The sequence below is a fragment of the Sciurus carolinensis genome, chromosome 3 (genome assembly GCF_902686445.1).
Source record: "Sciurus carolinensis chromosome 3, mSciCar1.2, whole genome shotgun sequence".
Lineage (NCBI taxonomy): Eukaryota > Metazoa > Chordata > Mammalia > Rodentia > Sciuridae > Sciurus > Sciurus carolinensis.
Window position 1 is genome coordinate 4,771,737 of NC_062215.1, and position 24,542 is coordinate 4,796,278.

Here is a 24,542-nt window from a genome sequence, read left to right on the forward strand (position 1 = left end):
TAATCCTTATAGCTGCACTGTGAAGTACACATCACTATCCTGTTGTGCAGATGAAGAAACAAAAGCATTCAGAAACGAGGTAACATGCCCAAAATTTACTCTAGTAACTGGCAGAATCAGGATTTGTTCCCAGCCTCTGGAGTTCATGCTTTTACCACTAACTTGTTCTGCAGCATGAATGAGTTGATCTAATATATAAGAATTTGGGGGGGGGGGCACTACGGGGGAAGAGAAGAATAATTTGTGTTTGTAAGAATGGTTGGGGCTGGGGAGATAGCTCAGTAGGTAGAGTGCTTGCCTTGTAAGCACAAGGCCCTGGGTTCGATCCCCAGCACCAAAAAAAAAAATGGTTGGAGACAAATCAAAAATGTTGAAAGGAGAATGCTGGGCACCTGCTCCACTGTTTTAAGCCACTTGGTGGCACAGAGTGTGAGAATGAGACTACGGGAGCTAGTTTGTGAAGGACTCTGAGGCTCTGGGTTCTGAAAGGACTGTCTTTGTCCCCAGGCTAGTTGCCACCCAGTGTGCAGCAAGGTCTTGAAAGTCCTCCACGCTGCCAAAGGTCAGTGTGTAGCTTTCACACCTGAGGGCACAGCTTCTCCTGCAGAGCACGGTTGTGCTTAGTGGAACAGCGACAGGCTCAAAACCAATGGGGGTGGCACAGGCAGTAGCTCAGAGGCTAGAGCAAAATACAAGAGCCCTGGTGCCTGGGCATGTGTGAGGCGCAACTGCATAGGCAGTGCAGAAATTACTGGAGAAACTTCAAAGACAGCATCCGAATCCCTGAATGAGCAGCCAAGGCAGAGCTGCTAGGCTTGGAGTGTTAATGCTACTGTGATCTCATTTGCACTCTGCTGGTGAGATCTGGTACGTTTGAGTTTTACAGTCAGTGGAATTGTTATATAGCCATTATACAAGACTAGTGCAGATCTATATTTATTGGCATGGAAAGAGAGACAGATTAATGACAAGTGACAGAAGAGGATCACAAACTGAACAGAGCAGGAGTCCCCAGTGCTGCTGAGGCTCTTGAGTGCAAAGGGAAAATCTAGTCAGCTGGCCTGATGTGCTAGTGTGACAATGACAGGATTTAAGATGTGGTATCTGAAACCCACAATAATAGAAAACAGTCTTTGCCACATCGAGGTTGACTTCTTAATCAGGAAAGGAATCTTTAATTTTATTAATAAGAACACAGAGTGTAGGTGGAATCCCAAACAGATGGCTGCTTACACTTGGAGCGGTTGCACCAGCAATTTCATAGGAAGTGCACCTGGATGCAGGCACTGTCACAGGCCATTCTGGAAGCTGTTCCTCCTCCATCTTGTCTGCAGTGCAATTCTGGCCAAGTTTGGGAAAGTACTGCTTTTAAAAACAATAGTTTCTCTTCTGGCTTTGGGACATAATAAAGATGTGATGTTTGTAGATGGCTGCAGCCATCTTGCATGCATGAGGTTTCTTCAAAGCAAGAGTCAAAGGCCTGTGAAGGCAGAGGGGCAAGATGCCATTGAACTGCTGAAACAGACAGTCCCTGAGCCCTGACCTTCAGACCTCTTGTTTTGATTCAGAGACACATTTTTACATTTCAATACTTCTGAATGTGGGATGTGTCTTCTGAGCAATTAAATCTTAGTTTTGGTGAAGTGCTGAATGTGAGATTTTAAAAAGAAATCTCCTTATTTAAGTCATTTTAAGTTTGGTGTCTGTTAGAGTCAAAATCATCCTAAATGCTACTGAGATTTCCCATATCTTCTTTATGTATATAATAGTTCCCAGGAAGAGTGGATCATGACGAAATACAGAAAACGATGTGACATGTGCAAGCTGACTTCCTGAAGCAGCAGCAGCTCACGTACACGAGGCGTTTACTCTGCCAGGCCTGCAGTAGCACCTTTCATATGCTGTCTTATTTGAGTCTAGTACAGCCTGTCGTTACCGACCCCCTGCACCATTTTGCAGCTGAGGAAGCCAAAGTGCAAAACAGTTAAAGGAATTTTTAAGTGAAAGCATTGCAATCTGAATACAGACAATCCAATCAAAAGCTGATGGTCTCAACCACTGCTATGGCTTGGATGCTGAACGTCCTCTAAAGGCCCATATGTTAAGGCTGGGTCCTGAGGCGGCTCTGTTGGAAGGTGGTGGGACCTTAGGATGTAGGACCTAGTGGGAGGTCCTTAAGTCATTGGGGGCCTGCTTGTGAAAGCAATTGTGGAACCCCAGCCTCTTCCCCCTTGCTCTTTGCTTCCTGCTCACACAGTTGCTTCACCTTGCACTCCCTCCATAATGCACTGCCTCATCAATATGTTTTGCCTATCCTAGAATTCCAAAGCAAAGGTGCCCCTGATCTTGGACTGGACCTTCCAGAACCATGAACCAAAATAAAATTGTGTGTGTGCGTGTTGCTGGGGAGTGAACCCAGGGCCTTGCAAATGCAAGGTCAGTGTCCTGCCACTGCTCTAATCCCCAGTCACTTTTCTCTTTATAAGTTAACTATCTCAGGTATTTTGTTATAGTAATGGAAAGCTAACAACCACCATGCTGTTTTTCCTAAAAAAAAAAAAAAAAAGTGTGACAATGGAATATTTTTGCCTAACTGCAGTGATTTCAATTCATCCACTTAGAAAACCCATGATGAAAACATGGAGGATTTTTTTCCCTGAGAACCATGAAATATTGCCACAAATCCTGCTCAGCAAAAACTGGATCCCTGAATGTAGCTTTACCTTTCTGGAGGAAGAGAAATATAACAACATGTACCCCATTTATTGAGAATAGACAAACTTGGATTTGTGGATTATTTCTTTGTGCTCACAAATAGTGTTCATTTCACTTGTCTGCTCTGCCTATAATAAAATTGTTACTTGAAAAACTGATTTTTAAAAAGTGAAAATAAAATGGAAGAGCATGTAATACTCTGAATCTCATCTGCTGTTCTCTGGAGATGTCTCTGCATTCCCGGAAACCCCTGCCTTCTCACAACTGTTGCATAACCTTTGCTGCTGGGGAAATTTGCTCCCTTTGCCTTGCAATTCCCTTCCCCTAATCCTCTTCTCTGCTTGGTACATTCATCCTTAAATTCCTCCTCTGCGTAGTCTTGGCTGTGACGCTGCAGCAATCCCCAAGCTGCTTCCTTGTGATACCTTTCTTATGGCAGGTGGTTGAGCACAGGTTCTGCAATCAGGCCAACCTGGAGGAAAGTGCCAGCTCGCTGATTCTAGCTGAGTGACCTCGGACACATGACTTCACCTGTCTGAGTCTCTTTTCTCACGTGTAGCGCGAGGGGGATGATCATCCGAACCTTAGGGCTGTGCATCCAGAGCACCAGCACAGGCCTGCACAAGGCTGGCACTGAACACAGGGCAGTTCCCATTGGGATGTACTTCCTCCAGCACTGACCCTGCTGTTTATGGTTACTTGTTTTCATGTCTGGCATTTCTAGTAGACCGTAGGCAAGACAAGGATCAATTCTTCATTCATTTTGTGTTTAGCTAAGTCATCTTTGTCGAGGCATAAAGTACATATAATGAAATGCATCTGTTCAACGTGTATGTTAGAGTACAGGAAGCATGCATCCATGCAACCACAGTCCTGATCAAGATGCAGAGCGTATCGGCCACCCTTTTACAGCTCTGGCCCCAGTCAGCCACTGCTCTGCCTTCTGTCACTATCAATTAGTTCTGCCTGTCCTAGAATTCCATAAATACAATCATATGAGAAGTACTCTTCTGTGTCTGGCTTCTCAATTTACCCATGTTGTTGCTTATATCCGTCATTCATTTCCTCATTATTGCTGAGTATTATTCCATTCTATTAACATACCTCAATTTATCCATTCCGTGTTGGGGGGTATTTGGGTTGTTTCCACTCTTTAGCTACTATAAATAACCCTGCTGTGAAAGTTTTTGTAAAATTTGTTGGTGGATGTGAGTTTCCATTCCTCTCGGGTTACTGTATAAGAAACCACCATACTAATTCCCCAGGATATTATGGGATTACAGTTGCTCCACATCCTGGCCTGTGTTCAGCCTCCACTGTGTTTTTGATTTGCATTCTCTTAATAATTTATGATGCTGAGCATCTTTCAATGTGTTTATTGGCCAAATTTTATTCATATAGTGGCTACTAAAACCTTCCCTCTGCCATTTAAAAAATTTGTGCCATCTTACTATTATCAAATTGTAAAAGTTCTTTATATATTCAGGATACAAGTCTGTTTGCAAATATTTGGCAAATATTTTCTCACAGTCTTTAAGTTTAATTAAATTAAGCAGAAGTTTAATTTTGATAAAGTCCAGTTAATTGGTTTTTCTTTTATGGGCAGTGCTTTCTATATCCTATTGAGAAGACCTTTCTGTCTCCATTGAATCACTGTTGTTTCTTGTGTTTTGGGGTCCCATTGATCTATGCAGTCCTTCTGTTTGGGGGGGTCCATTGATCTGTGCATGTCCTCATGGATATCACACGTCTTGACCTCTGATCCGGTCTCCTCCCCTACTTGAGTTTCCCCTCCCTGAGCCGTAGTCAGGGAGCTGTCTTTGAGCAGGGGCTGAGGTGGTCATGGGTTCACTGTTTGGTGCTGCCTGTTTTCGTGTGTCTGTGTCTTATATTTTGCCAGTTTCCAGGCTGTTTGCGGCAGGAGGTCTTGATTCGTTTTCGTATCCAAAGTTCCTGGCACACAGGCACTCCGTACTTGTTGGTCACATGGACAAGTCTGCACCTCCGCACATGATCCATTATTATTGCTCTCGATGGAGAAAATCTGTGGGCCCCCATCAACTGTCCGATCCCCTTCATGTCACTACATGGTTCTCTTCCGGAGGTGGTCATCGGTCCTCTGCCTTTCAGCACCAGCCCACCTGGGTCAACATGTCACATGAGAAGGAGGGCTGAACTGGCAGAGCTAGGCTTCCCAGGCTAGGATCTTCCCCTCGTCTAGGTGGCAGGACAGGGACTGCCTCTTACATTCCTGTGTCACTCCCAATACCTGACACACTGGGCCATGTAGGCTCACAATCCATGCTTGTAAACAAGCTTGTAAATGGATACATTTCGTTTAATGCTTAGTTCAGCGTTCCTGCCTCAGGATATGATACCTTGTGTGCCTCACAGGGGTAGGCGTGGCACCTCCTACCAGGCTCATGGGCTCAGAGACTCAGGAAATCTTTTTTGTTTTGTTTTGTGCTGTTTTCTTATCCACCCTCTTGTCTTAATCCCCACTAGGGGGCACATGTATCTCAGAGAGGGTCTGTGGTCCTTGGCACAAAGACTTGTTTCCAGCTTGTCTCTGGTGAAGCCACCTCCTTGGTCTCTGTGCCTCACACCCTCCTGCCACAGACACAAACAAATCAAAACAACCTTCCCTCAAGCTCCCTCCTCTCCAGCCTGGCTGCTGGCTTCAGCGCTGTCCTCTCCCCAGGGACCTGCCCCTGGCTGAAGGAGGCAGCAGAGTGGCAGTCACTGTCAGTGATGGCCTAAGTCACTGCCAGGGGCCACTGCCTCCTGCAGCCAGCTCTCTTCACTCCCCTCAGCTGGCAGGCAGGGGTAAGCCTTGCAGGGCCCAGAGTCTGGTGTGCCCGCGACTGCTGCACCCCTCAAGAGAAAGCAGTGGGAATAATCTGCAGCACCAGCACACGTGCCAAGACGTGGCCAGGAGGGCCCAGGCTCCAGCCCTCTGCCCTTGTAGGTAGGTCACACAGGAATCTCCTCACAGTCGGACTCCAGACTCGGGTCCTCCCTGCCCCAGGCTGTGGCATCAGATTTCCCAGGCATAGGTCCCTGCTTCACTGCAAGCTCTAAGTGACCTTGAGCAAGTTCTGTGAACTTCATTTTCCATTTTGGGAAAATGAGGATAACAGCAGTTCCTGCCTCATAAATGAGATGGTGCTTGTGAAAAAAGCACTCGGCACAGTGCCTAGTACATGATAAGTGTTCGATACATGTTAGCCATTATTAATAGTATCATTAGTGTCATTATCATTATTTAATGTAAACCTTAGCGTAAGCCACTTTGCCATTCTCCCTGTTTTGTGGCTCACAAAGAGGCGTTACTTTCCTCTAACTCAGGGGTTTGGGCTTTTTCCTAACAGTGAGGCCCTACAAAAGGGCCCTGGGTCCCTGTGGGACCAGTGGGGTCCCCTGCTCTTGTACCACTATGCCTGTGGTAAATCGGGCGCCAGCCTTCCCCATCTGGCCCTGGGCCAGGACCCCTGCTGCATGCCCTTCTCAGGGCTGTTCCGCGCACACAGACATACATCACACATTTGGGACGGGTGGGTACACCTCCAAAGCCACATCTGTACCCCAGGGTGACACGGGATAGCAGCAGCTGCTGCAGCTGCCCTGCCCACTTTCTTGCTCCTCCACACAGCTCATTAGTTCTCTGGTCATGTTCCAGTCTCCAGGAGAGACCTGCAGCAACTCCGAGTGTCAGCCGCAGAGGTCACAGACGGCAGCACCTCCCTGCTCCTGCTCTGGCTGCTGCCCTTGGCCACCCTGCAGCTCAGAGCAGCCTTTTCCCTGTCACTCAGGCTCTCACCAGCAGAGAGATTAGCATTCAGATGAGCAAGGAAAAGCATCAGGGTGACCAGCGCCTGTCTTCCTCTGAAGCTGAGATTCATTCAGAAAGCAGAGCTAGGTCGGGGGAGGTATCCAAGCCGAGCCCCCAGAGAGGTTGAGACAGTTCTGGATGCACAGAGAGGCCATGGTGGTCCTCTCTGGTCCAGGCTCACTGGGTGCTCTGCCCACCCCAACAGTCCCACCCTCTCCCCTCCTCTGATTTGTTTCAGACTTGCCCATTGCCCAGTACTGCGTCTGTGGAGAGACAGGGAAGGAGAGCCACGGGGTGAGGAGGGGAGGACCCCAGAGGCTCTGAATCTACCATTATGTAGTGATTTACAGTTCACAGATAACCACACTAGCTCACGCACATGGGAAAGCGTGCTAAGCACTTTACACACGTTGTCTTATTAACCCTCACAACAACTCTGAGAAGCAGGTACTACTATCTCTATCTTACAGATGAGGAAACTGAGGCACAGGGTCTTGCTGTAACCTTCCCGAGGCTACAGAGGAGCCATGGGGTCAAGGTTCAAACCCAGGGGCTCAGACTCTGAACTTCTTGCTCCTAGATCTTTTATTGTCACTTGGTCAGGGCCAGCACCTTGGCTTTCCACCTTAGCTGTCTCTAGTTGCTCTGAGCTCCCTCTCCACCAATCCCTGAACATTCCTACTCCCACTTGGAAGCAGAGGCTCTTTTCAAGGCAAGGGGACTCAGCCTCTTTGGGGACAGCATCATGGTCAGGAATTAAAAGGTCCAGCCTCAACCCAGACTTCACACCCACCCTATGATGAGAGCCAGTGGCCTGAGGAGTGGGGCCTGGGTCCCGGGAGTCTCCCGTACAGGAGTTCTAGGCTGAGGGAGGCAACTTTCTGCAGCAGGAGCTGCAAACGTGCAGATTGTGCAGACAGCCAGGGGCGGGAGAGGCCCCGGGAATAAGAGGCGAGCGTGGGCTGGGTGTGCGGGGAAGGTGTAAACACAATCTGCTCCCACCAAAGCCAGCCTGCTCCCTGGGGGAGAGAGCCCCTCCCTCCCAGCCCACATGGCGCCCCAGCTGCCAGGGCCCAGGCAACCCCCAGCCCAGGCAGCCGCCTCCCCATACTGCCAGCAGCCCCTTCCTCTTTCCCACCCTTCATCTGGAATGGATCCTTGGGGGAGCCACCATCTCCTGCACAGGCTCATAGATGGTGCCACAAAGGGGTGCCACCCTGTGGGTGTGTGTCTGGGCCTGGAGCCCGCCGGGTGCTACTCCGTGACCTTGGCCTGACAATTCCTCAGACCACTGGAAAGAGGCAGGCAACGTGGAAATGGCAGGGAGCAGAGGGAAGAACGAGGTGACAGGAACATGGCAGATAGACTGGAGAATGAATGCAAAGATGAGATCACGGAACACAGACGGGGTCCTGGGAACGGCGCCCTCTGGCCCTCAGCCTGGCAGTCCTGTCACCAGGAAGACTCATGCCTCCCAGGAGAAAGACAGGCTGACAGGAGCTGAGACAGGTGGCCCAGAGCTCAAGGCCTGGGTCAGACAGGCACTCTGGCTCTGGCAGGCTCCTTCCCCTGGTGTGACCTTCCTCTGCCTCCTGCCTGCCCTACTTTGAGAGGCTCCCACGGAACCTCTGCGCACTCACCCCAGCCAGGCTCCCTGTGGTATCAGCAGGCCCCCCAGCAGGCTGTGGCCTCCTCCTCCAGCACCTCAGAGTGGCTGCCCTCTGGGCCGCGGCCTCTTTGCCCTTCTCCCTTGGCCTCAGATGTGGAGCAGAGGCTGGGGTGCTGCCGCTCCTCCTCCTCTTCCTGAAAGTTAAGGGCAGGGCCCAGCCAGGCCTGGCTTCTGGGCCCGCTGTGGGGGGCTGGCTGGGGAGGAGACACATGCATGGGGCTTGGGGGGCGGGGGGCTTCTGAAGATTAACGGCTGTGAGACAGTTGGGAGCAGCTGCCTGCAGGGACTGTGCCTGGATCTAGGAGCAGAAGTGGAAATCTGCTTTTATCTCTGCTCAGGATCAGGCAGGGCTATAAAGAGGCAGAAATGGCAGAGCAGCTGGGGGCAAAGGGGGCTGCACGTTACTGAGCAGTCAGCACATCCACCAAAACAAGTGCCAGGCTTTCTGCCTTCCCACATGCTACTGCCCGTTTGGAACACGCGTGTGCACACACAGAAGACACACTCGGAGGACAAGCTGTGGCTGCTCCTATCCAGCTGTAGGCAGACATGCCACGGAGCCAACCAGCGTTGCTAATTGATCATTTCAGCAGAGCAGCCCATGACAGGGTGAGCTCTGGGGACGGGGAAGAGGACAATGCCATGGGAAGTAAGTGCCACCATGACAGACTGACACCGGCAGAGCCCTGGCCCACAAGCCTGTTGAGCAGAATAGCTCCAGAGCTGACAGAAGCAGCCAGCCAGGCCAACAGGACCCACCTTTGGCTAAGCAGCTGCAAACTGGGTTAGGTTCTGTAGCCTTCAGGTGAGTCACGTCCCCTGCTTAATAGCCAGGCAATGTTAGGCAAACCTCTCTGTGTGTTTCCTCATTTATGGATAGAAATTAAACAGTCTCTATGGGTTAAGGTGAGGATTGAATTAGAAAATGAATAGAAGCCCTTGATGTGTGAATGCAAGCTATCAGACATCCCTTGATTCTAAAGTGGATCTCCATTTGTCCCTGCCTCTTGCCTGGGCTGATGGACTGCCCTAGAATTAACCTGGTAGACCCCAGCAAGCCCCTCTCTCTGAGGCTTTTCAGACTCCACAGTTCTCAGAGGAGGCTCAGGAACTCAGTGGGAAGGGAAGCCAAGAGCAAGGACATCTCTATTGTTCCTGCCAACCCCAGTCAGGTCTTGCTCAGAAGGCCCACAGCTAGGCCCCACCCAGGGACTCCAAGGGACAAGCCTACCTTCTTCACCTCTGTTTCTGCCATCTCCCGCTTGCTGCGGCTTCTGCCCCCACAGCATCCTTCCCGGCTAGGGGCCAAACCAGGACTTGAGCTGAAACAGAAAGTCAAGACCAATCTACACTTTCTGTGATGCTGAGAGACAGGACTTGTATTACTTCAGAATGGACATCCCAGAGCACTGTCTCTCCCTTAGAAACCCTCCAGCACTGCCCTAAATTCCCAGCACCACCCCCACCTCATCCCCAGCCCTAGAAAATAAGTCAGAACCATGGCCAGTTCTCTTCAAACCAACCTTTGCCCCATGACCTGGAAGGGAACAGGTTCCAGACAGGAGCTGAATGAAGGAGCCACCCTCCTGCTCAGCCTGCCTGGGGGACCAGAGAGCTGGAAACAGACCGCTGTGCAGCACAGCCCAGCCTTACATATTTCTTCTCCCTTGTCCCCAGCCCTACCCTCTGCCCTCCAGGGCTCCCTGCTCTTCCCTACCTGCCTGGGCCAGAGGATCCCAGTTCCTGGAGCAGAGTCCCACCTGAAGATGGGAGGGCTTACTTCAGATGTTCTTTCTCCCTGAACAGAGGAAAGCACTGGAGTCAGAGGATTGAAGGGGATGAACTTCCTATGTTCCTGGCTCCCCTTTTCCTCCTGCCCCCATGGCCAGCGTTGAGGAACAGCAGCACCTAAAAAACAACTTGGGGTTTAAGACTGTGGAATTAGAAGACGGGAGACTTCACCCCTGTGCCAACCCTGGCCAGCCCTCTATGGCAGCCATCATAGGCAGGTAGTTCTTTTATGTGGGACCGATTTTCCCAGGTAACTAGGTCCCAAGGAGTTAATAGGCAACTGCTTCCTTCTGCCTGAGTCACACACACTCCAGGCTAGCCTGGCCAGATGGTCCCCAGATTTGGCCTTTCCTAGCCTGCCAGGAGGTCCAGGCCCATTTCATGTGGAAGAGACAGACTGCCTGGAAGTCAGGGGCCTGATGGTCCAAATCAGCTATAAATTAGATAGACAATCTTGAGCAAGTCATTCAAATTTTGCTGCTCCTCACTTTCCTCAACCATTAAAGAGATTTTTTTTTTTAATGTCCTGCCAATCCTCAGGGATTATGGAGACTTCTAAATGAGGGACTGTGAGAAACCTCCAGGGAATAATAAAGCATTGATCGGGTGTAAAATAACAAGAGAATAGCTAGCATTCATTGAGCAGTTAGTCTGCCTTCCCAAGAACTTCACAGCCCCTGTACTAACCCTAGTTTTCAAGAAATGAAGTGATTATATAACTTGTTCAAAGTCTCTCAGGTAGTAAGAGGGGGACCAGGACTTACAGTCTGACTGCCCAACAACTCCACACCCCAATTCAGTAAGAGGCTCAGTCAGCATCCAAGTGCCTCCTTCAGGTGAGGCCAGGTTACTCTATGTATATCAGCCCTCTTAATTAGCAATATTGACCAGACACTATTATGATCTCAGCTAGCTGCGGAGCCCAGAAGGGTGTCACGGAAATGGCTGTGTTTCCCATATGTGCCCAGGGCCTCGCATGGGCCCTCTGACTATCCAGATTTGGGAGAATCCCATGACTGAGATGACAGGAGACAACAGGTTCCCTGCCCAGAGAGAGACCTGGAGGACCCCTGGCAGGTCACCTGATATACTCTGGGTGAAGACACCCTCTGCCAGTGGGCTCTGGAGCCCACGCACTTGATAGGATCTTTTTTCCCCTTAGTTTTACTAGAATAAGAGAGTCACTCTTCAGAGTGTCTCCCATGCTAGGGGGGTTCATAGACACATAAAGAATCTCTTACACATAGATAAATTAAGTAAGATAGTAGTTGACCTTTTTTTTAGTGTTTTCTTGAGCACAGGAGCCCCTATCATCTAAAGACACTAGTCATCCAGGGAAGGAAAAGTCTAGAAGTGCCCACAACCTGGCCCCCTAAAGGTCACATGGATTCAGTCCAGGGAAGAGTTAACTTTCTGGCCACTGGAGACAGCGTCCTGCCCGCAGGGGCTGCCCAACCAATGGCACTCAGTGCCGATGATGTCATGCTCCTCCTGCATCTTCTATTGGGGACTGGACAGCGAATCCTGCTGGAGGTTCAGGCAGTGGAGCTGCTGAGGCGGGTGGGTGGGGGCAGAGGGAGACAGGGGGGAGGAAGGGCAAGGCCCGGCTGCAAAGCTACACAGAGCAGCTTCTGCCTCCTCCCTCTCCCCGGTTCCCTGCACCTTCCACGGAAGGTGCTCCTGGGGACTGCCCCACTAGCACTAGCACTCAGAGAAGCAAAGCCGCAGTTTGGTCCAGAGGAGGGGGCTGGGGCTCCCACTGCTACCTGGTGAAATAGGGAACAGGGTGACCAGGGCCAAGGCCAGAATTACAGTGGGACTCCCACACGCACACACTCACAGCCCCAGCACACACAGCAAAAGCTCCTTGGGTAGCACCCTCCCTCCTCCACCCTTGACTCCCTTCTGCTTCACCTGCCCGAGGACTGGAGGTCTGTGTCCCTGCTGCTGCCCGTAACCGTCCCATCCACTCCGCTGGGGTCTCTGTGGGAGGGAAGAGCAGACAGGAAGAGCTGTATGCAGTGCCCAGCCCCCTGCTCTGAGTGTGTGACTCTCAGATCCCCTCCCCAACCTGATGGAGGTCACCTTCAGCCCCTGCCCACCTTCAGCTTGCCTGTGGCCCAGTCCGGTAACCACCCCCCACACCCCGATGCACACCCCAACCCATAGCCCAATCAGTTTCTCACGGTTGGACCCGGTTGGCAAATCGGCGGCGCCAGAGCATAGCCAAGGTGCTGAGCAGGAAGAGGGTGGTGCACATGGTTCAGCTGCCCCATCCCCCCAGATGGAGGCTGCAGAAGAAGGCCACAGGCGAGGGACCACAGTGGCCCTGGCCAGCTCTCACAAGCCACTGCCGCCTGTCCTGAGGCTCCTGCTGGGGATGGATTAGGAGGATCAAGCTGATTAGTGGGGTCAGCAGCCCCGACCTTGTGAAGACTGATTAACCTCACTGGACCCAAGATCTCCCCTCCAATAACAGGGTAAGTCCACCTCCTGGAAGGTGTGTGCAGTGGCACTGAACACCAATCCAGAAGGGAGATTCGTTATACCTGAGCCTTGCCCTTGAGGGGCTAATGGTCTAGACAGATGTGCTGTCCAGTTAAGCAGCTGGCTGCAACACAGTGACTTAGGCAGATGAAAGGTATCTACGGAGCACTCTGGGAATTGCAGGCACCAGGGAAAGCTTTAGAGAAGAGCTGAGGAATCTGAAGTCACAGGTGCTCAAGGAAGAACCTCAGAAGACTCTGCCCCGGCTGCTCACACCTCACAGGAAAGCAGCAGGAGCTGAAGTGGGGCACAGAGGAGGCACCAGGAGAAGAGGAGAAGAGGGGAAGAATATTCAAATGAAGCCAGAAAGACCAGGCAGAGCAGAGAGGGAAGGTCTGGCTCAGCTCCACCTTCCAGATAACCTTCTTCAAACTTTTCTGATTGCACACCCTCCTCAGAAAAAGGCAGAATGTAAGATATAAATTATAAATTCTAACTTATATAACTACCTTATATAATTTAGATAAAAATTATAAACTTATAAATTACACACCACTGTACAAATACATTCCTACACCTTAAGACAGATATAGAATTTGTGAAGGATGAGATGAAAATCAATAAGACTCCTCTTAACTTCTGTCCTCATCCCAGGGGGCCCTCTTGGGCAGCTGCTTGGGAAAGTCTCCACACCAGCTGTGGGAACTGTCAGGGGAGTTTGGTGTGTGTACATCATGGAGCAAGTCATGGCAGGGCTGGGACATGAGTTGAGTGATGTGAGGACCTCCGCGCCCCTCTCCTTCTCCTCCTCCAAGACCACGCCAAGCACTGGCTTTTCCTTCCCTTGACTGAGGTGAGGTGGGTGCAGTGTCAGCATACTCCTGCACAGAGGTCCCATCAGGCACCTGAACCCTGGGCTCCAGGAAGGACTCAGGCTGGCCCCTAGCCTGCCAGGTTCTCACTGCTTCCCTTAGTTCTGGATCTTGAAATTGGATTTTAAAATATTAAGCCATGAATCAAAGTTAAAGAGGAGAGCCATCCCCTGGCCGTGCTTGGGCAGTGGGAGCCCAATATTTGAACAGAGTAAGGGTAAGTAGGGAGTCTTAAGGAGAATCAGAGCTACTCCACATGTACCCTGACATCTGCAGACGCTGCAAGCCCACTGTGGCCTCAGTCTTCCAGTTCTACCCAGAGACTGGCCAACCGCTGGACAGGGATTCTGGGTCTCAGGAGCACAGTCCCCACCTCTGGCCCAATCTCACATCTCCCTGAGCAGTCCAACAGGGTGAAGGGTTTGTCTCCTCAGCCTTCAGAACTGGACCTTGGTGATGCCTGCCATGTCTTTTTGAGCCCAGGTCCTCTCTGCCACACCTGGCTGCCTCGTCCTCAGACTTCACTCCGACACCGCCAGAGCTAGATTTCAAGGCAGCGCCTGGTTCTTGCCTGCCAGTGTCGTTAATCAGCCGACGGCCGACTTCTTTCAGCCACGTGCGTGCACCAAGGGAGAGGGGGTGTCAGCCAGAAGAAAGAGGGGCACAGGCCTTTGGGACCCAAGACTGGAGATGTGCTCAAGTTCCCCGAGGCGGCAGGTCGGTGGGGAGACGACCCCGTTCTACACCTGCCAGAGCCTAGGGGTCCCAAGCTCAGCGAGTGGCGACTCAGGAGCCAGCGGAGCCAGTTGAACCTGTCTGCCGGCGATGGGGCTCGCGTTCGCCCCCTCGGACCCGCGACTGGCAGCCACGCCGCAAGTCCCTGCGAGTGTGTGACTTTGAGACAGTTCCCCGCCACGTGAAGAGTGCCCACACGCACAGGTCCCGGCATCGCGCGCTGTGGGAGCGGAGCACGATGTTCCCGGTCCCGCACCGCCGGGGCGCACTCCCTGGCGGCCCGCGCCGCCCAGCGCCGCGTGACCGCCGGATCCTCCCGAGACCCCTCAGCACATCGGCCACACCTACTTCTTGCCCCGCCCGGCGGGGACCGGCGGGGACCGCCGTGGCCTTGCGGGTGGGTGGGCGGCCAGGCGCCAGCCGCGTCGCCCGCACCCCGCCCAGCCTTCACCTTGCCAGAATTGGCTCACCGACACAGGACTGGGGCTCTGAGGCAGATTTGTTTTTTTAAACATTTTCCAGCAGACCACATCCCCGCCCCCCGCTCGCGGCCCCCGCCCCCCGCACATATACCCTGCACACACGCGCGCACACACACACCCGGCGCACACAGCACACACGCTCCCTCCCTCCGGCGCTCTGCCCCTCGCTCGCCCGCCCGCCGCGCACGCAGCCGGCCCCGGCTCCCGAGCCCGGCGCCCCGCGCCCTGCAGCCGCCGAGCGAAGCCGGGCTGGGCTGGGAGCTGCTCATGGAGAAAGTGCCCGGCGAGATGGAGATTGAGCGCAGGGAGCGCAGCGAGGAGCTGTCCGAGGCGGAAAGGAAGGCGGTGCAGGCTACGTGGGCCCGGGTGTATGCCAACTGTGAGGACGTGGGGGTGGCCATCCTGGTGAGGTAGGTGTCGCCCCGGCCCGGCCGGGCCCAGGGCAGGGAGGGCGGCAGCGGCGCGGGCAGAGGCGGGCTCGACTGGGTCCGAGCTCCGGCGCCACCTCCCCAGCTGTGATGGGGGCCGGGCTGGGGCCGGTGGGGGGCGGGCAGCGTGGGGCGCCCTGGGGCGATCCAAGCCCGGGCAGGGATCTTCCGGCAATTAGGAACCAGACGCAGGAGGGCACATCAGTCCCCCTCCTCTCCCTGGCCTCGACACTCCCGGCTCCACCGCTCTTCCTCCCCGGCGACCCCAGCCACCTAGAAACTGTATGCACACGCATTTACCAGCCCCTCAGAGAGACAGCGGGGAAACTGAGACGCAGACAAGTGCGGTTCAGAGAGGAGCAGACCCCTCTCTGCAGCCCAACCCTTGGAGGAACAGAACCCAGGGCTGGAGAGTAGAGGTCAGGAGTGCGCGACTGAGGTTCAGTTTTCCCAGCTGCCTGCTTCCTGTCCCAAGGGGAAGGGCCAGCAGGGAGCTCCAGGTGAGGCGCAGGTGAGTGGAAAAGCCACCAGTCCCCTAGAGTACAGCCCCTGCTGAGTTTGGTACAGAAAGAGAGAAGCTGAAGGAGACAGGGCCCCGCCCTGGAACCCCACAGCTAGGGAGGACATGGAGCGTTTGGGGGCTCAGGGTTAGTTCGTTCAGGCACCAGTGCCCCTGAGGGACCCTCACACTCCCAGCCTGGGTTATATTCTCACACCCACACATGGGTCCATACACACCATTCCTACAGAGTTGATGTCCCCTAGCCCCACAAGCTAAAAACTGATGATAGCTACAGATCAAATCTAGACTCTTCCCACACGTGCGGGTCCCTGGGGTACAGGCGGAGAGGCCCAGACCACTCTTGTCCTCAGCCCCCTGTCCTTGGCAGAGGGAAGCTGTCAAATCTAGGACAGAACAGGACAGCCTGGTTACGTGAAGATGGGGCCAAACCTCGCTCTGCAAGGAGAGCTCTGCTGCACGTCTCTCTCCCAGTCCTGGCCCTGCCTCTGGCTCCCCTTCTTCCCTTCTTTCTCTCCCTTCTGCCTCCCTCAAGCCGGGGAGCTACCCAGCTCCACATTGATACGCCCTGATTCCAACTTAGGAACAGATTTTGGAGGAAAAGAGCAAGAAGCACTTCAGAGAAGTTAAAGGGAGATTCCTGAGGAATGGGCTATTCCAGCTGCTCCCAGGCCCAGGAACCTAAAGAGGGGTTTGGGATCCCCAAGCCTCAGACGCTCGGAGATGCAGATTGGCATGTGCGAGCACCCACACAAGCACACAGTGGGGAGCCGAGTCGCAGATGCGCCAGACTGCATCGCCAGCGGGCTGCTCTCAGCCATGTGTTGGCACACACAGCCCTCTGGGCCTCCGACGCATCTGGATGCTCACATGGGTCACCAGGAGGAAACCAGACAGGGCCCACAGGACCATGGAGGTTTTCTGTTCCAGCTGCTGCCATTTACCAGCGAGGGAACTCCCCAGGAATGAGGGGCAGGCAGAAAAAGGAACTGAGCCCAGAGGCCCTTGCTCTGGATCCTGTGAGCCCTGGCGTGGTTTTATCTCTCTCTGTGCTCCCTCTGGTTGTCCATTCCTCACACTCAGGGGACAGGCCCAGCTGGGGGAGGTGTTTACCAATATGTTCAAGGCCCAGACAGATGCCCCCATTAATCTGAGAAGGCCTGAGGTGACAGTGAGATCTGACCTGCTGATACCCCAGCCACACTTTCCCTGACCCCACCCTGTGTTGACTGAAGCTGCGCCTGGCCAGCTCCAAGTCCTGTCAGCCTTCCTGTCCTTGTCTTCCTCCTGTTGCCATCACCCCAGGGTCTGGTCAGTGGGGAGGAGCAGAAAGCGGGTAAGGACAAGATCCATTTGCTTCTCAGGGCTCCGGGGCCCCTGCTCAGATCCCAGGCCCGTGACCATCTTCCCACACACAACACGCAAATCCACAGAACTAGGCCCCAGTTAGGGCTCTGATGCTGACCCTCTGGCCAGCACTCTCACCTCCCCACCTGCGCCCCACTGCCCCCTCAGCTTAGGGGGCAAGGCAGAGGAAGGGCACTTCCACATCCTTGAGGAGGTAGCTGGAGAGTTGGTGGTGGAGGAGGAGCTGACCTAAGGCCTGAGGCAGACCACACTTCCACTCCCTGCCGGGGAGGAGACCAGAGGGAACACCCACCCTCCCTCCTGGTTGTAACGCTGACACCTTCCCCCTCACACTCAGAGGAGCCTATTTCAGGCTCTTGGAAGCCCAGATGCCTCTGTAGCTGAGAAACTCCCCAAGGCTGGCTGTGAGGCTTCTCCCTGGCAGCACAGGACAGTCTGGTGGGGGGTGTCAGGAGGAAACACAGAGGCTGGGAAGTAAAGCCAGGAAGCAGGAGCAAGTTGGTGGCCCCCAGACTCTCCTGGTCCACAGCCCTGCTTCTGGGGGACCATTGTTCCTCAAAATCACAACACAGAATTGATGTTCCGCTGGAGATTCTCCTGGTCCCAGGCCATGAGCCCCCTGCCCAGCAGTCTCCCTGGGCACTCTGTAGAAGCCCAAAAAACCTGGTTTCTTCCTGGTGCCACTGCCCATCTTACTGAGCAACCTTGGGCATCAATCCCTAGCCCATCAGACAGGGATAAAAATACTGCCGACCTCAGGAGACTGCAAGGATTTTGAGCTCATACAGTAAGTGTTCAATAAATGTTCCCTGTTATTTTCTCAGCAGTGAAATGAACAGAACACCTGCTTGGTTGTGGCAGTTAAATACAGTATGATAGATGGACGTACCTTGCAAATCCTAATGATAGGCAAATAAAAACGTCATTATTTTTATTGCAGTGTAGAGGTCCCGCAGTCTGAGACGCTCACTGAAGTTCAGACTGGCTTTGCACGTGTATTTGTGCAGACCCTTCTGCTCATTTGCCTCCCCAGGTTATCTGTGAAGGAGCAAGCAGGACCGCTCCAGAGTTCAACTTCTGCAGAGTTGGTTTTCCCAAGGTCATGTTCAGCCTGGAGTGGGGCCCTCCTGGTCTCCACGTGGACCGTGCTCTGGTCACTGCCTGAACCTCCCCCACCAAAAGCAGATGCTTGCTCTGCCTCTGACCCAACTCTCATCTGAGACTTGACCCCTAACCAGACAACTGGCCTGGCAAAGTATTAGCTCTCCCTGGTCACGAAGGGGGCACACCAAGGGGACAAACACCTGACCAAACAGGTCCAAGACACCCTGCACACCTTCTGAGGGTTTGTTAAGTCATGCAAGTTCTGCCTGGGTCCCAGCATGTGTCTCACAGGACGCCCAGCCCCTGTCGGGAGAAGTGGTACCAATGTCATGGTCCTTCTGCATGCTGCAGGGCCCTGTCCCTGGGCGATGGATCAGAGGTTGTGTGAGACCCAACTTCTGCCTGACTGAGACAGGGGCAAGGGAAGCCACCTGAGTGGCACTAATGGCTGTGAGGAGAAAGTGGTGGCCATGGCTGGCCAGGGAGCTCAGGGAGAGGCTGCGAGTTGAGGAGGCCTTCCACTCTGGAAAGGGAGGCTGGTCACCTGAGGACTGCCTTACCCACGGCGGATAAGGCTGCCGGACTGGACAGAGAGGTTTGGAGAAGGGTAGTGGGACAGTTTATAGGAAGCCTCAAGTGTCCAGTGAAGGAGTCCCGACTTTGGGAGGCAAAAGGGAGCCATTCAATGTTTCTGAGCAGGAGAGGACTTAGTGAAAGTCCTGTAAGCACTATGTTGGGGGATTAGACAACTGCAGATAAACTGGAGAGGGAAAGGGCTGGAGCTCGGACGGCCTGGGGTCTGCTCCACGAGGTTCACAGGCTCGTTGGAGAGCTAAGATTCACAGACAGGAAGATTCTAAGATTCACCCACCAGGTGGGTAAAATCAATAGCCAGTTAATCCTGCAGGCCGAGGAGGGAGACAGGTAGCAAGAAAGGAAGAGGCTGAGCTGGGAGGAGGTCTGAGCCTCCGTGTGTCTTCTCTTCACTGGCTGAGTGGCCTTCAGGCCTCACTTGGTTCATAAGAGAGCTCTACCTTTGCCATAACAAAGGCCAGTGTTTACTGAGCCCCCTGCCCCTGACACTGGAGAGGATGTGCCATTTCTCATTTCATCCTTAAGACGACCCTCGAGATAGAACAATAATGCCCATTTTACGGATGAAGAATCTGAGGCTCAGGGTAGCTGAACAACAAGCCGGATACAGAGGCTAAAGCTGGGGGTGTCCCACCTACTCGGGAGGTTGAGGCGGGAGGATCACTTGAAACTGGAGTTGGAGGCCAGCCTGGGCAATATGGTGAGACCCCATCTGAAAAAAAAAGTTGAACAACTGAAGGCGATTCCAGAACCCGAGTTTTCACCCTCCAGGCCGGACCAGAGCAGGCCCTGAAGGGAGGGTGGGGTTGGAGCCAGGAAGGTGGAGGCTGGGAGAGGAAGCTGCCAGAGCAGGGCAGAGCTGTGCCCGCTGGACCTGCTGCAGGACCACTGCTGGGCGGAGCAGCGCCTGCCTCCCAGCCCCCACCTGGGGGTCCCGGCGGGAGGCAGCCCCTGCTCCAGCACCGCGTCCTCCCACCTGCCAGGTTCTTCGTGAACTTCCCCTCGGCCAAGCAGTACTTCAGCCAGTTCAAACACATGGAGGAGCCCCTGGAAATGGAGCGGAGCCCGCAGCTGCGGAAGCACGCCTGCAGGGTCATGGGGGCCCTCAACACTGTGGTGGAGAACCTGCACGACCCTGACAAGGTGTCCTCGGTGCTGGCCCTTGTGGGCAAAGCCCACGCCCTCAAGCACAAGGTGGAGCCCGTGTACTTCAAGGTACGCCCTGGACGGTGCTGCCCCTGCCTACCTGCTCTGCCCCAGAGCCCCCGAGCCCATGACCACAGCCACCCGCAGCCCACAGGCTCTGGGAGGGCCCCCCGGGGCAGCGGAGGTGACCACTGGGCAGCCCAGCCCGGTCCCCTGGAGCAGCTGTGGTGTGGAGGGCAGAGTCTGGCAGCCCTGGTCTTGAGAGGGACCGGTTCCCACAGCTAGCAGGCCTTGGGGTTAGGAACTATCCACGTGGCCAACTTGGGACAGAAGGGGTCGTGCAGGAGGGTGGGCGCCAGGTGTTCACTCCCCTTCCTCCCTTTGCCCCCAGATCCTCTCTGGGGTCATTCTGGAGGTCATCGCCGAGGAGTGTGCCAATGACTTCCCACCTGAGACGCAGAGAGCCTGGGCCAAGCTGCGTGGCCTCATCTACAGCCACGTGACCGCTGCCTACAAGGAAGTGGGCTGGGTACAGCAGGTCCCCAACGCCACCACGTGAGGAGGGGGTGAGGGTGGGCTGGGCAGCCTCCCTACTCTGTCCTCTTATGTCCCCTAGATCTCCCACCTCTCCTGGGACCTGGGGCTGACCACAGGGCAGGCCGGCTCACTTAAGAATAGGTGCAGTGGAAGAGGGTCCTCAAGACAGGGCCCCTCTGACTGCAGGCCGGCTCCTACCCGGGCCCTGGGAATTCTCCCTGGGCAGAGCCTTCCTCTTCCCCAGTGCCAGGGAGCCCTTGGAGCACCCAAGGCCACGGCTCCCCCGGCCAAGAGACGCCAAAGTCCCCCCAGTGGGGAGGTCGGCTCCTCAGGCTCAGAGGCAGCCCGGCCAGCTCTGGCCACGTCCTCCCTGGGTACCAATCACATGGGCCTGCTTTTTCATCTAACGCTGACCAAGGCTCCCGTCCGCCCTCTGCCTCAACCGGGGACAGAGCCAGGAGGATCACGAGGACGGGTGTGCACGCACACATGCCCAGGCCCACGCGGGACCTACGGGTGCCGCTTGCACGCACGCTACCCAGGGATGTTTACGTCCAGGCTGACCCAGAGGCCGGCTCCCAGTTCTAGGCTCTAGGAGGGTGGCCGGCCTCAGTGACTCCAGCTGACTGGGAGCAAGAGGGGAGGGCTCGCCCCCATGTGACGGCTGGGAACACTCTGGCCTCCCTGGGCCCCTGAGGGGTGGCTGACTCTGGGAGCTGAATGGGAGGGCGGAGGCAGGGCTGGAGTAGCAAGGAAAGAGAGGCGCGGAGGCGGGAATGGGAAGCAGGGGTCAGCCAGCGGCTCAGGACACGCGTTGTGGAGAAACATTCCCAGCAGTTTCCCATGGAAAGGCCAGTGTCCCCTCCCCAGCTCTGTGCAGCCCCCAAGCCTGCCGGACCTCTTGCTCACAGTCCTCCTGTGCTAGCTCCATGAGGGACGTCCCCCGAGGGCAGCGGGGAGGCCAGGCCCGCTGCCCTTCCTGCTGCTGACCAACAGGCTGAGCTTGTGCGGCTCCCCTCCCCCGGTCGGCGGCACCCCAGGAGATGGGAGCTCACAGGAACTGTGAGCTGCAGCCAGGCCAGCTCCAGATGTGCACAGCTGGGCCCTGGCCTGCCCCAGACCCTGCAGTGGACCACAAGCAGCAGGAGACTTTTACCTGCCAGAGCAGGGCACTCAGAGAGCTGGGTTCCCTCCCTTCCCACTGAATGTCACCCCCAGGGGCCAGGGAGGAGCCAGTGGGACAGGAGGGAGGGGCACACTCTCCCTCCCACTTGTGTCCCCAGGCAGGCTCTGCCGCCCAAGATGAGTTTGTTTACAGCCAGGAGACAAGACTTCCTGCTTTTCGAGAAAAGCACTTTTTTACAGGGGCCTGGAGGGACTGTAGAGAGAGCTGGCAGTTGAGTCCCAGTGAATTAGAAACACATGGCCTGCGCCCTGCTTCCCCTGCCCCAGCTGGACCCCGGAGACTCAGATCTCGCCAAACCCCAAACATTCAGAAACCACCGCAGTTGCCTCATCTGCCCGGTTTCTGCTCCCTACAGACGGAGTGGAGATGGGTCGCCCTGGGGACTGGCTAGGGCCCAGCCGCCTCCTGCCTGGGCAGAGGCGCCCACATTCAGGTTCTCATCAGCTGTCACGTCACAGGGTTGTCCCCACATCCCTTTCCAGCCTCCGTCTCCTGGGTGCGTGGGTGTGGGCCCCCAAGAAGACATATCATCCTGGTCCCCAGTCTGTAGACCTGACCTACTGCCAGGGTCCAGCTGGACTCAGAGGGCGGGATGGAGTGAGAGCCGACTTCTAGAAGGCCCCTGCCCAACTCCTCCTACAGGGCAGCAGTGGTGGGCCGGACGCCGCTGTTTATTGAACTTTCTCTGCTTCAGGGCGTGTGTGCCTCCATGTGGGCGGAGGGGTGGTGGGGTGCGGGACGTGGCAGCGGGTGATGCGCAGGACTGTGTGCAGGGGACGGGGCTGGCTGGCTAAGGGAGGTCTGAGGCAGGCCGGACAGAAGGCACCACGTCTCAGAAGGAACAGAAAAAAAGCTCATGTGTGGTGCTTTGCAGTTTGCAAAACACCGTTTTATACAGTTGATGTCACCCGATTCCCGTGCTGGCAAGTAAGGCAGACATTCACGTTTCAGAGAAGATGTGGGCTGTTCTTGGGGTGCTGGACGTCCCCGAGGTCACCCAGCAAGATCATGGCAGAAGGGGGACTAGCACCTGGGTCTGATGATTGCTTTCAACTGCACTGCGCCATGCCTGTCGACAGGAAGTACCGAGCCTTGTCGCCCCAGCCAGCCCCGGGTTCCCTGCCTCCCTCCCTGACCCTTGTAACCTCTTACCTCCGTCTCCTATCTCGTCCACAGCCCACCCACCACGCTGCCCTCCTCGGGGCCGTAGGACCCCTCCCAGCTCCCCCTCCCTGGCAGCACCTTGAGCAGAAGGCCGAGTTCTGAAGACCCTCCTTGACCCTCCATTTCTGGGTGCCAAGGAAGCTGGAGGAACCCCGACTGTCTTCCCGAAGGAGGCCTCCACCGTGGCCGCAGTCCCCCGAGCTGCCAGGAGGCAGCGCTGGCTGCCTGGATGCTGACCCCGGCGCAGCGGCAGCGGCGGGCGGGACCCCTCCACCTTGCAGATGGGGCCCACTCTTCCTAGCTTTTCTACTCACCGTTAGAGGGACCTAGCGGAGCAGCTGGCGGGAAGCGGGACAGGTGTGAGTCCCCGAGAATGAAGCAGCCCTGTTTGGTTCTGCCAACCAGCATGCAGGTCTCCACCTCACCATCTAAAGCATCGCGCACACGTCCACCGTATACACAGATATATTCTATATACAGTCTATATAAATATCTATATACACACCCACATATCTATCATGTGTACCCGCGGGCCCAGAACCTCGGTTCTGCCCGCAGTGTGTGGGACCAGCAGGGTTCTGGTGGCACAGGGCCCTGGGCAGACAGCAGAGTGTCCTGGCACAAGTGTCCCACAGCAGCTCAGAGGATGGGGCCTGGATGGGCAGGGCTGGGGTGACCTGGCTTGGTGGCAAAGCCCCGCCCACTCTCTGACCAGCTCCCCAGATTCCTGCTTCCCACTTCCAGGCAAAAAGGAGCTGGTTCCCTCCCTCTCCTCCACAGAGGATCGGGTTCACCCATGTGCCCTAGAATGGACTAGGGCAAGGGCAGACCAGGGCCCCAGACAGGATGACGGCCAGGGGAGGGCCTCGGTGAAAAACCTGGCGTGCCAGCCCCATCTGCTGGCCACTGAGGCAGCCCTGGGCATCCAGGCTGCTGGGCAGCAGGACGGGCACCTCAGTCTACCCCTTGGGCTCTGCGGGCTGAGGACCCTCCCCGTCCCCACCCCGCTCATGGCTGCCAGTCAGTCCCATCCCCCATCCGCGCGTCAGCCTGGCTGGGGCCCCCCATGTGTGCCCCTTAGTCTCGTATATCGTCCTGAAGATGTTTTGCTGCCGTGGCTACTGTGCCTGCGTCCCCTCCTGCCCCCTCCTCGTGCGGTCATCCTGTAACTGCCTGTCCTCCTTTTGTAGTTTCTGATGTTTGTAACCAGACCCAGCTGTGACATTAAACGGACCCATTCTTCCTGTGCCCGTGCATCCGCACGTCTGTCCCGCCACCTGCCTGTGCCTCTGTCTCCCCTCCCTCGTTCCAGGTCCAGGACCTGGGACGCCCCCACCTGTGCTCAACCTCAGCTGCCTGAGTGACCCTCTCCAAGTGGGAACTTAAGACTGCTGTGGTCTTCTCACCTGTTTAGTCAGGAACACGAGGCTGGAAACTAGAAGCTGGGCCTCGTGGGAGCCAGGAGGGTGGCTGTCCTGATCAAAAAGCAGGGGGCTCTTAAGATTTTGTTCTGGAAATCTGGCAAGGGTTAGGATGACCAAGGGGTAAGCATGGGAGAGACGTCCAGCAGAAGGGCCCGGTTAGTCTGAGTGCTCCAGGAATAGGGGCAAGGATTGAACCCTGACCCAGACCAAACCCAGCTCCACACAGAGAGCCCTTGCAGGGCCCTCCTGCTCCTCTGACTTGGGCTGGATCAGCCCTTGGGTGTCTGAGAAAGGAAGTCTGCTGGAATCAGCCCGAACCCCCTTCCCCAGCTCTCAGCTCCAGACCCTGCTGCATCAGGCCTGCCCAGCCCCCACTCCCAAAGGAGACCACAGTCAGCAGCAGCGACTCCCCCAGGAGGGAGGAAGAGGTCACCACACGGGCGGTGGGGGAGCTGCAGGAGAAGCAGGAAACAGCTTCTGCCCCTTGG

General features: G+C 55.4%; 2 protein-coding genes across 3 annotated transcripts; one reads left to right on the plus strand and one right to left on the minus strand.

Moving 5' to 3' along the window:
* Positions 1-929: 929 nt before the first annotated feature.
* Prcd (photoreceptor disc component) lies at positions 930-14,640 on the minus strand. The gene is made up of 8 exons (XM_047544401.1): positions 12,557-14,640; positions 12,194-12,381; positions 11,922-11,990; positions 9,934-10,014; positions 9,448-9,538; positions 8,976-9,110; positions 8,188-8,514; positions 930-5,325 (listed from the first exon to the last, which is right to left on the minus strand). Exons 2-4 carry the CDS (start codon positions 12,265-12,267, stop codon positions 9,993-9,995), a joined length of 165 nt encoding a protein of 54 aa, XP_047400357.1. The 5' UTR covers positions 12,268-12,381; positions 12,557-14,640; the 3' UTR covers positions 930-5,325; positions 8,188-8,514; positions 8,976-9,110; positions 9,448-9,538; positions 9,934-9,992.
* On the plus strand, positions 14,059-23,878 carry Cygb (cytoglobin). 2 transcript variants are annotated; one of them, XM_047544399.1, is made up of 4 exons: positions 14,294-14,993; positions 19,581-19,812; positions 20,135-20,298; positions 22,643-23,878. In XM_047544399.1, the coding sequence occupies exons 1-4, from the start codon at positions 14,851-14,853 to the stop codon at positions 22,674-22,676; spliced, it is 573 nt and encodes a 190-aa protein (XP_047400355.1). In that variant the 5' UTR covers positions 14,294-14,850; the 3' UTR covers positions 22,677-23,878. The 2 variants fall into 2 exon arrangements, with proteins under 2 accessions (XP_047400356.1, XP_047400355.1); XM_047544400.1 differs by lacking the exon at positions 20,135-20,298 and having other exon boundaries at positions 14,059-14,993.
* Positions 23,879-24,542: the final 664 nt, after the last annotated feature.

What these genes read in the sequence shown, in the direction of transcription:
- Prcd (XM_047544401.1), bottom strand. Translation starts at nt 12,267, where the DNA reads ATGTGCACCACCCTCTTCCTGCTCAGCACCTTGGCTATGCTCTGGCGC. An exon ending in TTTGCCAACCGGGTCCAACC is followed by an intron (nt 11,991 to 12,193) that starts GTGAGAAACTGA and finishes TCCCTCCCACAG; the next exon opens with AGACCCCAGCGGAGTGGATG. An exon ending in GACCTCCAGTCCTCGGGCAG is followed by an intron (nt 10,015 to 11,921) that starts GTGAAGCAGAAG and finishes TCCTCTGTTCAG; the next exon opens with GGAGAAAGAACATCTGAAGT.
- Cygb (XM_047544399.1), top strand. Translation starts at nt 14,851, where the DNA reads ATGGAGAAAGTGCCCGGCGAGATGGAGATTGAGCGCAGGGAGCGCAGC. An exon ending in TGGAGCCCGTGTACTTCAAG is followed by an intron (nt 19,813 to 20,134) that starts GTACGCCCTGGA and finishes CTTTGCCCCCAG; the next exon opens with ATCCTCTCTGGGGTCATTCT. An exon ending in CAGGTCCCCAACGCCACCAC is followed by an intron (nt 20,299 to 22,642) that starts GTGAGGAGGGGG and finishes TCTCGTCCACAG; the next exon opens with CCCACCCACCACGCTGCCCT.